Source organism: Simochromis diagramma, unplaced genomic scaffold (assembly GCF_900408965.1).
Source record: "Simochromis diagramma unplaced genomic scaffold, fSimDia1.1 OVJJ01000466.1, whole genome shotgun sequence".
NCBI lineage: Eukaryota > Metazoa > Chordata > Actinopteri > Cichliformes > Cichlidae > Simochromis > Simochromis diagramma.
This window is the reverse complement of record NW_024387287.1, coordinates 1,782,305-1,796,057: the sequence shown is the minus strand read 5'-3', so window position 1 is coordinate 1,796,057 and position 13,753 is coordinate 1,782,305. Positions and strand designations below refer to the sequence as shown.

General features: G+C 40.8%; 1 protein-coding gene across 7 annotated transcripts in view; it reads left to right on the top strand.

Annotated features, from left to right (window-relative positions):
- Nucleotides 1-13,753, top strand: part of LOC120716260 (ephrin type-B receptor 2-like) — a 65,173-nt gene that overhangs the window by 32,112 nt on the left and 19,308 nt on the right. For all 7 annotated transcript variants that reach the window (XM_040003718.1, XM_040003719.1, XM_040003715.1 and 4 more), the window contains one exon: nt 4,350-4,505. In XM_040003718.1, the coding sequence (XP_039859652.1) occupies nt 4,350-4,505 (156 nt within the window). The remainder of the gene's footprint in view (nt 1-4,349; nt 4,506-13,753) is intronic.

The window sequence follows — 13,753 nt, the reverse complement described above, 5'->3', positions numbered from 1 at the left end:
TTATTTAACAAAACCTAAGCCAAAATGCAGAAGCAATGTGTTAAAAACTAAGAACACTCTGTGATTGAAAAACCTTTAGATTTGCTTACTATTTGCTTGGTCGTAGCCTTCAGTTTTAATTATTGTAGAAATGTTATAGATGTTACAGTCATAAAAAAGGGATGGATGTCTACCAACTGGAAGGCTGGTGAATCGATCCGTTGTCCTTGTGTCAAAGTATCCTCAGTTGCCCTCGATGTGAATGTTAGATAGACGTGCTTGCATATAGATCAAAGATCTGTATGAATGTCTTTCAGGGGAAGGGACTGACAAAAAACACGCCAGAAGAGAGACGTAGCTGACAGAGAGCAAACACCTGAGCGAATCATCACAGTGTGATTGGATGAGTGAGACTTGTGGTGAGAAAGCACTTTGAGTGCTCAAAATTGAGTAGAAAAGTACCTCTCAACTTACCATTTAGCAGACTGTTAGAAATGTCTCTAAATGGCAAATCTATTGTCGTCTCTCCCTGTTTCTGCAATAAAAGGACGATGGAAACTGGTAAACAAACCTTCCCTCCTACTCTGGAATAAACACCTGAGCACAAGTATGGGAAACAATGCATTACATAATCCAGCTTTTTTCATTCAGAATTAAAGTGACAACTATCCTTTTTTACTGGTTCTCCCAACCACACACACACTCATTTCAGCACGTTTTGTACTTTCCACTTAGCTCAATCTGTTGGGCTGTCTCTAGTTTAGACATTCGTTTGACAATTTGAGGAAAAGGTTACATTTGCAGTACACAAACAGAAATGCAAGTAAAATCTTTTGAATTTAGTTAGTTTAAGGAGGAGTACGTTGGAATTTAGTGAATTCAGAGCTGACTAAAGTTGACTTCACAGGCTTGAAATGTATCACTGTAAATGATTCGATTTGTATACTGTACATATATTTTTCATCTTATGAGTTTTCCTTTACAGTGTCTATGTTCTACAAAAATACCTCCAGTAAAATCCAGCATCATGAGAACTGGTTTGGAGAATTATTTAATTCCTTTTTGAGATAAATAAATCTTTTCCTCGAGTAAAATATTTACGCAGCAGTAACTTTATTTCAAATGTAGAAATATTTTTCAAATAAATAATAAGTCTGAAAATATTCAGACCTGGATGAAGGAATTACTATTTCAGAATCCATTAGTTTGGCTTTGAGGCATAGTGTATGGTAATGTGGACCACGACCATAAATATTAATTTACTCCACTCAGTTCGTTGATGTCATGTCGTCCTTAGGTTTCAGTTTTTCTTGGGTCTGATAGGGTCTGGCTTTCCCACATGTGACAGCTGGAGTGTTCCACATTTAGGCATGCCCTGAAAAGACACACACACACACACACACACACACACACACACACACACACACACACACACACACACACACACACACACACATCAAAAAACACTCATAAAATCTTTTTTTAAAGTCAGCAACCTAGAAGATGGGTGAGGCATGTATTACTATTACTCTTGCAACTGACTTCGTCCAACACTCTGGAATCTCAGTACTCCTACTGTCATCTTCCTTTACTTGTTTATGGAACCGGCAGTACCAGCTGGAGATTCTGGAAATTCACTGGAGTGACGGGACTAGAAGGGCTGACGGTCTTGTGAGTAAAGACCAATAAACAAGCCAACTAAAAGAGGAAAACAAAGACCCTCTTGATCTTTTGAGTTTGAGGTAAACCTATTTTGTTGACTTGATTGCAGGAAAAGGACTGCTGTAAATGTCATGGTCCTGGATCAGTGACCCAGTGTTTTTGGTTTTTGTACTTTTACTTTTGATAGTTTTATGTATTATGACTGTTGTGTTTTGGTTTCCCTGGGTTTAGTTGTGTTCCCTCTGTTTGATGTCATCCTTGCCTGTGTATCCCCTTTTGTGTAGTAAGGTCTCTGTTAGGGATGGGTACCGGTAGTAACCAGACCGAAAAGCAGCGAACATTTCGGTGCTTCATTTTGGTGCTTTTTTTTTCCTGAGATGTCATACACTTTGGATTCTAGCCAATCATTTTACCTTTGCGAGCGTAGTAGGCGGGCCCAGGTACATATGTTCTTTTAGAGCAAAGCTACAGATTAAAAATGCCCAAAGCGAAGCGGTCAAAGTCTGGCTGTACTTCACAGCAAAAGATGCAAACTCAGCAGCCTGCAACAAGTGCTTTAAGGCGATACTGTGCAAAGGAGGTAACACCTCGAATCTGATGAAACACCTGGCGACGCATAGCGTTTTTTTAAAAGCCGAGAAATGCACCGTATTTGATAGCTTGCTGCGAGACCTCACACCGAGCACATCTACTGCGGGTGTGGTGCCTGTTATCGGACCCGGAGTTAGCAACATCCCCCAAGAACCCGAAGAGGAGAGTCCTGGCCCCTAGCCCTGCCAGTGTAGCAGAAATGATGACGGATGATGATGGCAGCAGCAGCCGTTCTTCTCTGCGTGAGTAGCTTAATGTTGTTCGTGTGTAATTTACGTTGAGTAGGGTAACCACGTTATTACATTAATGCATGTAAGGTGAACTAGCAAACATCATCATAGCTACATGCGGCTGTCTTCTTGTTTGATGGCAGATACTCCCTTCTCCCTGGCCAAAAAGGCTAAAATGACCAAATAAAAAGTGGAAAACAGTTAAACATGAGAGGTTTTTGGACAAAGTTTGTGTTTTTTCCATTGTTTAAGCACTGCTTCCAGCCAAGAGTGATACCATATATGCCCTATAGCTGCAGGGGATAACTCTTATTACAAAAACCAGCTGAACATGAGTGGTTTTTGGACAAAGTTTGTGTTCTTCATTGTTTAAGCACCGGTTCGAGCACCGTTTAAGCACCGGCACCATTTCAAAAGTACCGGTTTGGTACTGGTATCAGATAAAACCTAAACGATACCCATCCCTAGTCTCTGTGTTAGCCCGCGTCTCTGAGTCTGTGTCCTTGCGTGTGTATGTGTTTCCTGTTTTACTTTGAAGGTCCGTGTCTGATCTCAGTGTGTTCAGTTTACTTTCCCCCTGTCTCATCATGTCTGATTACTCCCAGCTGTGCACTCCTTTTGTGTCTCATTCCCTCGTTATCCTTCTGTGTATTTAAACCTCATGTCTACCTCTGTTAGTTGCTGGTTCGTCTGCGTTACTCTCCGTCATTCTGTGTATTTCCCTGTGACTCCCTGCATCTCTGTTTCTGGTTAGTTTCTGTTAGTTTTTCCCAGTTTAGGTTTTCTTAGTTTCATGCTCACCCTTGTCATCTCTGTTTGTATCTATATTTGATTAATAAACTCACTTGCACCAGAGCTGCCGCATCTTGGGTCCTTAATAATTCACATACGGCTTGCCCCGGCAACCCGTGACAGTAAAACAAACTGATTTGTTTATATCTGTGAAGAATGAGATGTAAAATTGAACACTGAAAACTTAAAGTGGAGTTTGGATTTCCTGAGTTGGAAAGGTTCTTGTAAGTCGGGGGTTTGGGTTATTTGACATATTCTTTGAATATATTTTTGTGATTCTTGTTGAAGCTGGTGTTTATTGCTTTTATGCAGCATTTTTGTTTTATTTAGTGAGTGTTCAAGTGTTCACTGTATATTCATTTTGCTTACATCCTTTGTCCATAAGTTTAAGGGGCTGGAGGAAACACAGAGGCTAAAAAGTACAATCTTAAATGTCTGGAGAAAATCAACCAAAAATACCTACCATGACACAAGCCCCCCTTCTCTTTGTCTTTAATAGTTTCCATTACTCTCCTTTTAGTTTATTTTCTAAGAGGCTTTCTCTTGTTTTCATATTTTGTTTTACTTCCAGTCTTTGTATTTTTCTCTTCTTTTTTTTATTGATTGTAACATGTTGTTGATGCATACAACTAAGCATGCTGGTATGTTTTCCTCCTTTGTGGAGGAAAACCGAGACTGAGATTGTGTGCTAGATAAAATCGAATGTGATTAACAGTTTTGCACATATAAATAGTCGTTCATTTTAGGATAACTTTTTTATGGGTAAAAAATTCTTAGCTTACTTTTTTTTTTTCTCAAATGAAAGAGAATTTGCTTTTCAGGCTTAAAATGTTTTCCTTTTTTATTACAGTGGTGGAGTCTATAGTCATTTCAGTCCATTTATTAGGTGCCACCATGCGGGCTATAATGATAAAACATTTACTTTCTGAGCAAAGTCGTTGGAAATAGCTCAGACAAACTATCTTAATCTGTAGTTGTGGCTCATAAGAAATTATACTGTACTTGTATGGTATGCATTTTGTTCCTAATTGTTTCTTCTTTCCTTTCTCTGCACATTTTTAAATGTATTTAACCACTATGTGTTTCCCCTCACAGCATGTGTTACAGGCTTCTTCAAGGCTGCTCAGGGAGACCACAAATGTTTACAGTGTCCCATTAACAGCCGGACCACCAGCGAGGGAGCAACTAACTGTGTCTGTCGCAATGGCTACTATCGCACTGAATCTGACCCTCCACAGATGCCTTGTACCAGTATGTATACACACACCTGTCACAATTCCTAGATAGCACACTACAAGATACAAATAGGCTTAGCCCATGAGCATATCAAGATGGTGATATCAGTTTTGGCCAGGGTGTACCCCGCCTCGAGCCCTGTGACAACTGAGACTGACTCCAGCTGGGATGAGAGGAAACAGAAGAGGAAAAATGAAATGAAGCTGATCCATGTGAACAAAGTTGCGAACAAAGGATTATTCATAACCTACACTAGATTATTTGACAAATTAAAGCTGCTCTATGTATACATTGAGTTGTGTGTAATTACATCTTCTCATTAATTTAGAAGTAATTAATTATTAAAAAAGAGGAAGGGATGCCTGATTTTAGAAGCTGACATGTTGCCCTGCTATCTTGAATATAGTGGTTGAGATGGAAATAGTCCATATGTATGTAGCTAGAGATCGGCCACATACGTTGTTTTTAATATAAAGATCACAAATAACTCTCTGAAACTATATATGACCATTTGATATTTGTGTGTGTGTGGGCAGCCATCTACTATGAACAGTTAGGGATGAGGGTACGAAGACAAAATGAAAAAAAAAAAAAAATCAAATAATTTCTTATTTCAGATCTTTGGCCAAATATTGATATTCTTCAATCATGTTAATATATAGTGTGTACAGAAATGTTTTTATACACAAAGAGTAGTAGAGACATGCTAACTGGCTGTGACTATTATGGGGAAATGCAAAGCAGCTGGCCACTAAATGTGATCATAAATGTGTTTTTCCTGCACCAGCCACAATAGCTAGGATTTTGCACTTGAATTGGGAGGAGTAAGAAAACTGAATTCAATTGACTACAATCTGCAATCTACTCACATCCAGTGGTGAGATTTTACACACTATACCTTTAAAATATGTCATTGGAATTAGGAATGTAATGTACAAGTAAAAAAAAAAAAAACAAGTAAACTCATACATAGAAATTAATTAATTACATTAATTACATATTTGTAATCAAGAAGTCAAGAAGTGCATAGGAGGATTCCCATTAGCTACAACCGTGCAGCAGCTATCTTCCAGCAAACATTACCACAGAAAATGTAGACCTCATGTGAGATAGCTCATGTCAGGCCTAGAGCAATTTTGCCTTTTGAGTCTCTTTGTGGGCAAGCTACAGTGTTCTTTCCCACTGAAAACCTTCATTGGGAACCTAATTTTATTTTTGAACAACACTACTCCACACCAATTATGTAATGTACCATGGGACAGATGTGGGCCCCACACTGTGGAGCCTAGGCTGGCCCAGGTCCCAGTACCAGCATGAAATATGGCCCATATCACACTGGTGATATTTGGGCTGGGGGTTTGAACGTTGTTATTGTGTTGGAGGATAGGAGAACTGTTTGAATGGTCCTCTGACATGTGACAAAAAGCATGATAGTCTAGGGTCTCTTATCTGTAGGGATGGGTACCGGTATCCGGTGCCATGATGGCGCCGGTTCTGACATAAACGGTAGTAACCAGACCGAAAAGCAGCGAACATTTCGGTGCTTTATTTCTGTGCTTTTTTTCCCTGAGATGTCATACACTTTGGATTCTAGCCAATCATTTTACCTTTCCAAGGATAGTAGGCGGGTCCAGGTACATACGTTCTTTTAGAGCAGAGCTACAGATTAAAAACGCCCAAGGCGAAGCGGTCAAAAGTCTGGCTGTACTTCACAGCAAAAGATGCAAACTCAGCAGCCTGCAAAAAGTGCTTTAAGGTGATACTGTGCAAAGGAGGTAACACCTCGAATCTGATGAAACACCTGGCGACGCATAGCGTTTTTTTAAACGCCGAGAAATGCGCTGTATTTGATAGCTTGCTGCAAGACCTCACACCCTGCACATCTACTGCGGGTGTGGTGCCTGTTATCGGACCAGGAGTTAGCAACATGAACCCGAAGAGGAGAGTCCTGGCCCCTAGCCCTGCCAGTGTAGCAGAAATGATGACGGATGATGATGGCAGCAGCAGCCGTTCTTCTCTGCGTGAGTAGCTTAATGTTGTTCGTGTGTAATTTACGTTGAGTAGGCTAACCACGTTATTACATTAATGCATGTAAGGTGAACTAGCAAACATCATCATAGCTACATGCGGCTGTCTTCTTGTTTGACGGCAGATGCTCCCTTCACCCTGGCCAAAAAGGCTAAAATGCCCAAAGAAAAAGTGGAAAACAGCTGAGAGGTTTTAGGACAAAGTTTGTGTTTTTCCATTGTTTAAGCACTGCTTCCAGCCAAGAGTGATACCATATATGCCCTATAGCTGCAGAGAAGACTAACATTGTTATCTTTTTACAAAAAAAACAGCTAAACATGAGAGGTTTTTGGACAAAGTTTGTGTTCTTCATTCTTTAAGCACCGGTTCGGGCACCGTTTAAGCACTGGCACCGTTTCAAAAGTACCGGTTTGGCACCGGTATCGGATAAAACCTAAACGATACCCATCCCTACTTATCTGTCTGCAAATCATTTTTATTTTGTTTGTTTTTTCTTTTGTTTTGTTTTGACCTTAAAAATACTGTAGCGAGATGCAGAGTATTCTTTTTTTTAATCGAAAGGTATAGACACCTTTTTGGAGGGTCCCAAGCCAAGGTTTGCAGTGGGCAGTATCTGGAATTTTTAATTTTTCCATTAGAATGATGTTATTATTATTGTGTCCAAAGTGGTGAAAAAAGTTGCTGTGGGTTGAATAGGGATCATTGTGAATAAGTAATTGATCTTTATGGTGTTAGTACATCCTAAAATTAAAAGTGGTTTTGTCATCCATCGGTTTAAGTCATCTTTTATTGTTTTCAATAGAGGAGTGAAACAGTGGAACAGCTCTGACAGTTTGGGGTAGAATTGTATGTCTAGGTATGTGATCATGCCAGTAGTAGGTGGTAGGTGAGGGATCTGTCATGTATAAGAATGGGTATCTCCATTTATTATAAAAGTGGAAGATTTATTCCAATTTATTGTATAATCAGAGATTTGGGAGTATGTATTAGTGATTTGGATTAGTTCTTTAACTGATTTATTGGGATTTTGTAGGAACCGGAGTACATCATCTGCATATAAACTTTTTTATATTTATGTGTTTATTGGTGTATTATTGGTGTGAATGCCTATGATGTTAACGTTCTGACGGATTGCTGCTGCTAATGGTTCAAAGAAAAGTGCAAATAATGAGGGTGAGAGTGGGCACCCTTGTCTTGTACCTCTGTGAAATGTGAAATTTGTTGAGATTAAGTTGTTTGTTATAAGTGCTTTCTTCATAACAGCCATCCCTCAAGATTTTCTCCATTTAAAGCAATGTGTTATCAGGGATTGTAACATCTAGTCCTTTTACTGAATCGGAATTATGGCTACTTTGGTGGGACAGATGTATGAGGTCGAAAAGTGTATTATTTGAAGAATGTCTGCCTTTAATGAATCCTGAATAGGGTGTTTGTTTGTCTTGAGAAGTATTGAAATTAGTTCTGTATTCACATGGTCTGGAATGAACTTGTTATTTTTTATTTCATCTACCATTTATTAATTAGAATTATATAATAATTACAATAAATATGATAACAAATAGACTTATAAAATCAAACAAATATCAGGCCCATTTATCCATACTGGAGAAGTAAATACCGGTTATATTAAGGATGAAAACCAAAATTCCCCTATTTCCTCTGTGGGGTGTCTTTATCAAGCCTGGAAACTTGAGGGTACTGCACAGTATCTTTGCTGTTCCTAGGACTGCGCTCTTCTGGACAGAGATGTCCGATGTTGTTCATGGGATCTGCTAGAGCCACTCGCCTAGCTTGGGGGTCACTGAACTGAGTTCTCCAATTACCACTGGGACCACTGTTACCTTCACCCTCCACCCTCTCAAGCTGTTCTCTGAGCCCTTGGTACTACTCCAACTTCTTCCAGTTCCTTCTTCCTGATGTTGCTGTCATTCAGTATTGCTATATCTATCACTACGTCCATCTTCTGCTTGACTACCACTACTATGTCCGGTTGGTTAGCCACCACCATTTTGTCATTATGTATCTGGAAGTCTCACAGGATCTTAGCTCAGTCATTCTCCACCACCCTAGGGGGCGTCTCCCATTTTGACCTCGGGACTTCCAGGCCATACTTGGCACAGATGTTTCTGTATACTATGCTGGCCACTTGGTTATGGCATTCCATGTATGCCCTGCTAGCATCTTGCACCCTGCTGTTACACAGCAAATTCAAAAGTGTTAAATGTTTTGGTGTTAGTAGTCTTCTTGCAAAAGTAGAGTTAATTTTACTCTGAGTCACATTCTTTTAATGTAACTCTGAGGTGTAAAATGATAGTAGTTAAAATCGAGTGTTAAAAATGAGTGTTTCTATGTCAAATCTGGAGGTGTTACAATGGAAACATTAACTCTTGACCTCTTAACTCTGAACTCCTACAGGGGCTATGACACCAATAGAGTAAATTCACAGACTCCGCCCCCAGCACCATAGGCTCCAATCGAAGCTGAAGTGAAGCCGTTTCAGAACATTTTGCTCTACATATTTGAGTTGTTTGCCATGCTTGGTAAGTCATTTTTTCAAAGATTGTTTCAATTATTATTATTAGCTTTTACTTCTGTGGCTCTTTGGAGTTGAGACAAAGCTGTGTGAAAGGCATTAGCCATGTTGCTCGCTGATAGCATAATATTCGGTTTTAGCTAGCTGAAAGGTATTGTTTGCGGGCAAATACTACAGCCTTGAAAAAAAGCTTGCATGTGAATTTTCAGTCACATTTTTGGTCAAATACACCTAAAACAATGTCTAGAATGTGAAATGTTGGTATAATGGTGCTACTTGAAGCCTGAAAATGATCTCCCATAAAAAAAACAACTAGCAAACAGTAGTAGCAGATGTCCTGACTGGGTTCTACGTTAGCATTTAGATGCCTCCAGAGTTTTGTGCACACGGTTTAGGTAAAAATGAAAAAGGTTGAGGTTTTACATTTAGTTCAGTATTACCTGTTGCCTGTGTCCTTGTCTTTTGGGAAAATACTTTAAACAAGTAATGGCTCAAAAAGGATTCTTTTTTTTTTTTTACTGTGCTGCAATTGATTACTGGATTATTTGTGCCATTAATTAGTATCAACTAATTTTTATTCATTCTCCACATAGGATATGCTTGTGAAGATGGAATATGGGGGAGAGCGGAAGTGTGTTGAAGTTCCACAAAGTGATGAATGAAAGACATGCATATTGTATTGAAGAAATAAGTGATGATAATGCTGTTATTTGCATTTACCAGCTCACCTATGTCAGACCTTTTGATAAACAAAATTCTAATGAAAGTGAGAACATGTACACTGTTACATCTTTCAGAAAATGCTTTGAAATTGTGGTGCACAGTTCAGAATAAATGTTTTTCAAAAACCATTGCGTCTTTTTAGTAAATGTTTATTTCCAAAAGAAATATCTAGAAGTTCAGAACAGTAAAATTCCCGCTTTTTAGAATTAATTAGAAGATAACTCTTACCTAGTTAAACTAAAATACTCTTTGAGAGTTAATATATAAACTCTTAACACCTAGTTAGCATTAGTAAGTGTTAAATTATCAACTCCAGACAGATTTGGCGTTTAACACTAAATCAGAGTTAACGTACCAACTCTCCAAAAAGAGTTAAATTAACACTCTCTGGTGTGGACCCATATAGACACTTTAATGGTGTTGAAATCAAATCTGACAGCGTTAATTTGGACATGCTGGATTTGCTGTGTATGTGCTGGATTGTCTCAAGGGCATCTTTACACAGCCTGCACCTAGGGTCTTGCCTGGTGTGATAGACCCCAGCCTCAATGGGTCTTGTGCTCAGAGCCTGTTCCTGTGCTGCCATGATTAGTGCCTCTATGCTGTCTTTCAGTCCAGCTTTGTCCAGCCACTGGTAGGATTTCTGGATGTCAGCCACTTCCTCTATCTGCCGGTGATACATACCATTCAGGGACCTGTCCTTCCATAATGGTTCCTCCTCTTTCTTGGGTTTCTGCTGCCTGAGGTATTCACTGAGCACGCACGGTCAGGAGCTTCCTGATCTTGATGTCAGTGGCTTCTATCTCCTCCTTTGGCCAGCAGGTTACCTGATCAGAGGCAGGGCGTAGGTGTTGATAGCCCGGATTTTGTTCTTACCCTTCAGCTGACTCCTCAGGACTTGCCTGACCCTCTGCAGGTATTTGGTGGTTGCAGCTTTTCTAGCGACCCCTTCATGGTTCCCATTTAACTGTGGGATCCCCAGATACTTGCAGCTGTCCTCAATGTCTACAATGTTGCCTTCTGGTAGTCGTGTCGTTCCCCTCAGTTCTGACTACCTTCCCTCATTTTGTTATCATCCAACTACACCTCTTCAGACTATACGACATTCCAATGTATTTGCTGTATATCCTGGTGGTGCAGGTCAGTGAATCAATGTCTCATGCACTTGTGACCAAGTGGTCGGCGGGGTTATAAACAAAATAATAAACTTGACAACGCCACCTAGGGGAATTGCACCCCCAGGAAATATATTTAAGAAAAATAGATAAAAGGAATAAAAGGAGTCCGCACAGATTCAAGGATGTACACTGAGGCAGGTTGGCTTCCAATATCAAAACAGTTTTATTTATAGAAAAATAAATAAAATATTAAAAATCAAGATGTAGCGTCATTGTTGACAGTGTCCTACAGTAAAAATAAAACAATCATAGAACTTGGACTTACCAGCAGCCGTGGAACCAAAAGAAAATCACACAAAAAGAATCACTGCAGCCCACCCAGTGCTGTACAAAAGAAAGTGTGAAAACGACCCACCACCTGAGGTCCCAGGGCCACTGGCTCGTCCTCCGTTCACTGAAATAAAACACAGAAAAATATGTTAAAAAAATAAAAGGCCACTGAGCGTCAGGCTCGCTACAGATCATAAAAAAACTAAGACACACTTTAATAAAAGAAATCACACACACACACACACACGCACACACAGGAAAGGCTTATACCCCACAGGTCAAACTACCACTCGTGCTGGTAATAATTATTCTCAGGCGTAGGCCGGTCTGGCTCCCCACCGACTGAGACCGGCAACCCAGGCGATTTGGAGTCCCAGCACGACACTCGGGCAGAGAATCACTCCAGCCTGATCACAGAAGCGTGGGTACGAGCAACAGTCCAAAATAAAATAGAACACCAGGCGAACCAAAAAAAAGGTAAGCCTACTTAATAAAAACAAGATAAGACAAGACAAGACAAGACAGCAGATTCCACCAAGGAGGAGTTCACAACAGGCCGAAAAAAGTATATTAACACAAATTCCAGTATTCGGAGGGAATCGGAGGTTAAGCGAGAGCATACCTGTAGCTGTCATATAATCGGCTCTTGCTGATCAGTACGCCAGCGTTTACTGCTGTTTTGCGCTAAATGCACGGGAGGAAATAATCCAACAAAACATCGGCTTAGCTTTATACGGGCTAGCGCCACCCTGCAATCAATGTGCAGGTGGGTTCCCAATTAACCGAGTTGTGCGGCGAAAAGAACGAGCGCAGGAGAGAGAGAGAGAGTGAGAGAGAGAGAAGAAAAAAAACGGAAGGCGAGTAGCCCATCTGGCTACACACTCTTGATGTCATCTATGTAGAGGATGTGCCTGATGATTTCTCCGTTCTGTAGTCATTATCCATATCCAGTCTTGTCAGTGATCTCACTGAGGAGGTTCAGGCCTATGCAAAACAGCAGTGGGAGCAGTGCATCTCCTTGGTAGATCCCGCACTTGATTGAGTTCCTGATGAAGGCTCTTAGGGTCCTGTTGATCTTGTATAGTTCTAGGCATTCCAGAATCCAGGTGTGGGGCATCGAGTCATAGGTCTTCTTGTAATCAATCCAAGCAGTGCACAGGTTGGTCAGCCTAGTCTTGCAGTCTCAGCTGACTGCTCAGTCTACCAGTAGCTGATGTTTTGCACCTCTGGTATTCTTGCCAAAGAGATGAGTTGGGCCTGGAGGTGCCAAATTCCACCATTTTGGCCTCCCTCACTTGTGATGATGCAGGGTTGATGAGCTCCTAGACCGATTAGGCACTGCTTGGATTTGACCAAGGGCTACTGGCAGATTCCCTTGACTCCAGATTCCAAATAGAAAACGGCCTTCTCTACTCAGGATGGTTTGTACCAATTTGTCACACTTCCATGGTAAATGGCCTGTATTTGTATAGCGCTTTACTAGTCCCTAAGGACCCCAAAGCGCTTTACACATCCAGTCATCCACCCATTCACACACTGGTGATGGCAAGCTACATTGTAGCCACAGCCACCCTGGGGCGCACTGACAGAGGCGAGGCTGCCAGACACTGGCGCCACCGGGCCCTCTGACCACCACCAGTAGGCTAAGGCATATACTGCAGCTGTATATGCTGCTGCCTTATCATCCATAGTGACACCTAGAAAGAGCATATGCAAAGATACAGTGTACCGTCTCACATGTGAGAAAGGACTGCTCACACACTGGAGTTAGAGCCATCGACTTCGACAATGACCAGGCAGGTGCGGTCAGGCATCAACAGGATGGAAGTTGTGGCGAAATGTCCTTCAGAGAGATCAAATGATAACTGGACTTTTGGAGAAGGGAATTGGATTAAAGTTAGGGCAATTTTACTGAAGTCACAAATGAAACAATGATACAAGTGCTTGCAGTTTGATGGCACTGGCCAGTCTAGCACTGCCTGCACTTTAGTGGGGTCTGGTTAGAGGCTGTCTTTTTCAACCATATATCAAAAGAAGGAACTGTGTCAACATGGAACTCACATTTTTCACTCTCACGGCATGTCTAATCACCGTCATATCTAATTTTTTGGCAAAATAATGACTTGGAGAGAATAAGTATGGGTTATTACTGTAATTTTTCCATTGATCATAAGACTTGAAGAGTGGAATGCTTATGACAGAGGTGTTCAACTCCAGGCCTCAAGGGCTGGTGTCCTGCAGGTTTTAGATATCACCCTGGGTCAGCACACCTGAATCAAATGTGTCACGGTTCTGGGTCCGTGGGACCCAGTATTTTGAGTTTATTGTGTTTTGATTTAAGTTTGCATCAGGGATTGTGTTCTTGTTCTCTTGTCGTGTTATGGTGATGATTATGATGTCTATTATTAGAGTTCCATGTTTCTGTTTATCTGGGTTTAAGATGTGGGTTTAGTTTCATATGTCATTTCCTGTCTGTCTCTCGATGTCGAGCCTGCGTGTGATGTTTTATTGTGAAGGTCTGCGTCTCATGT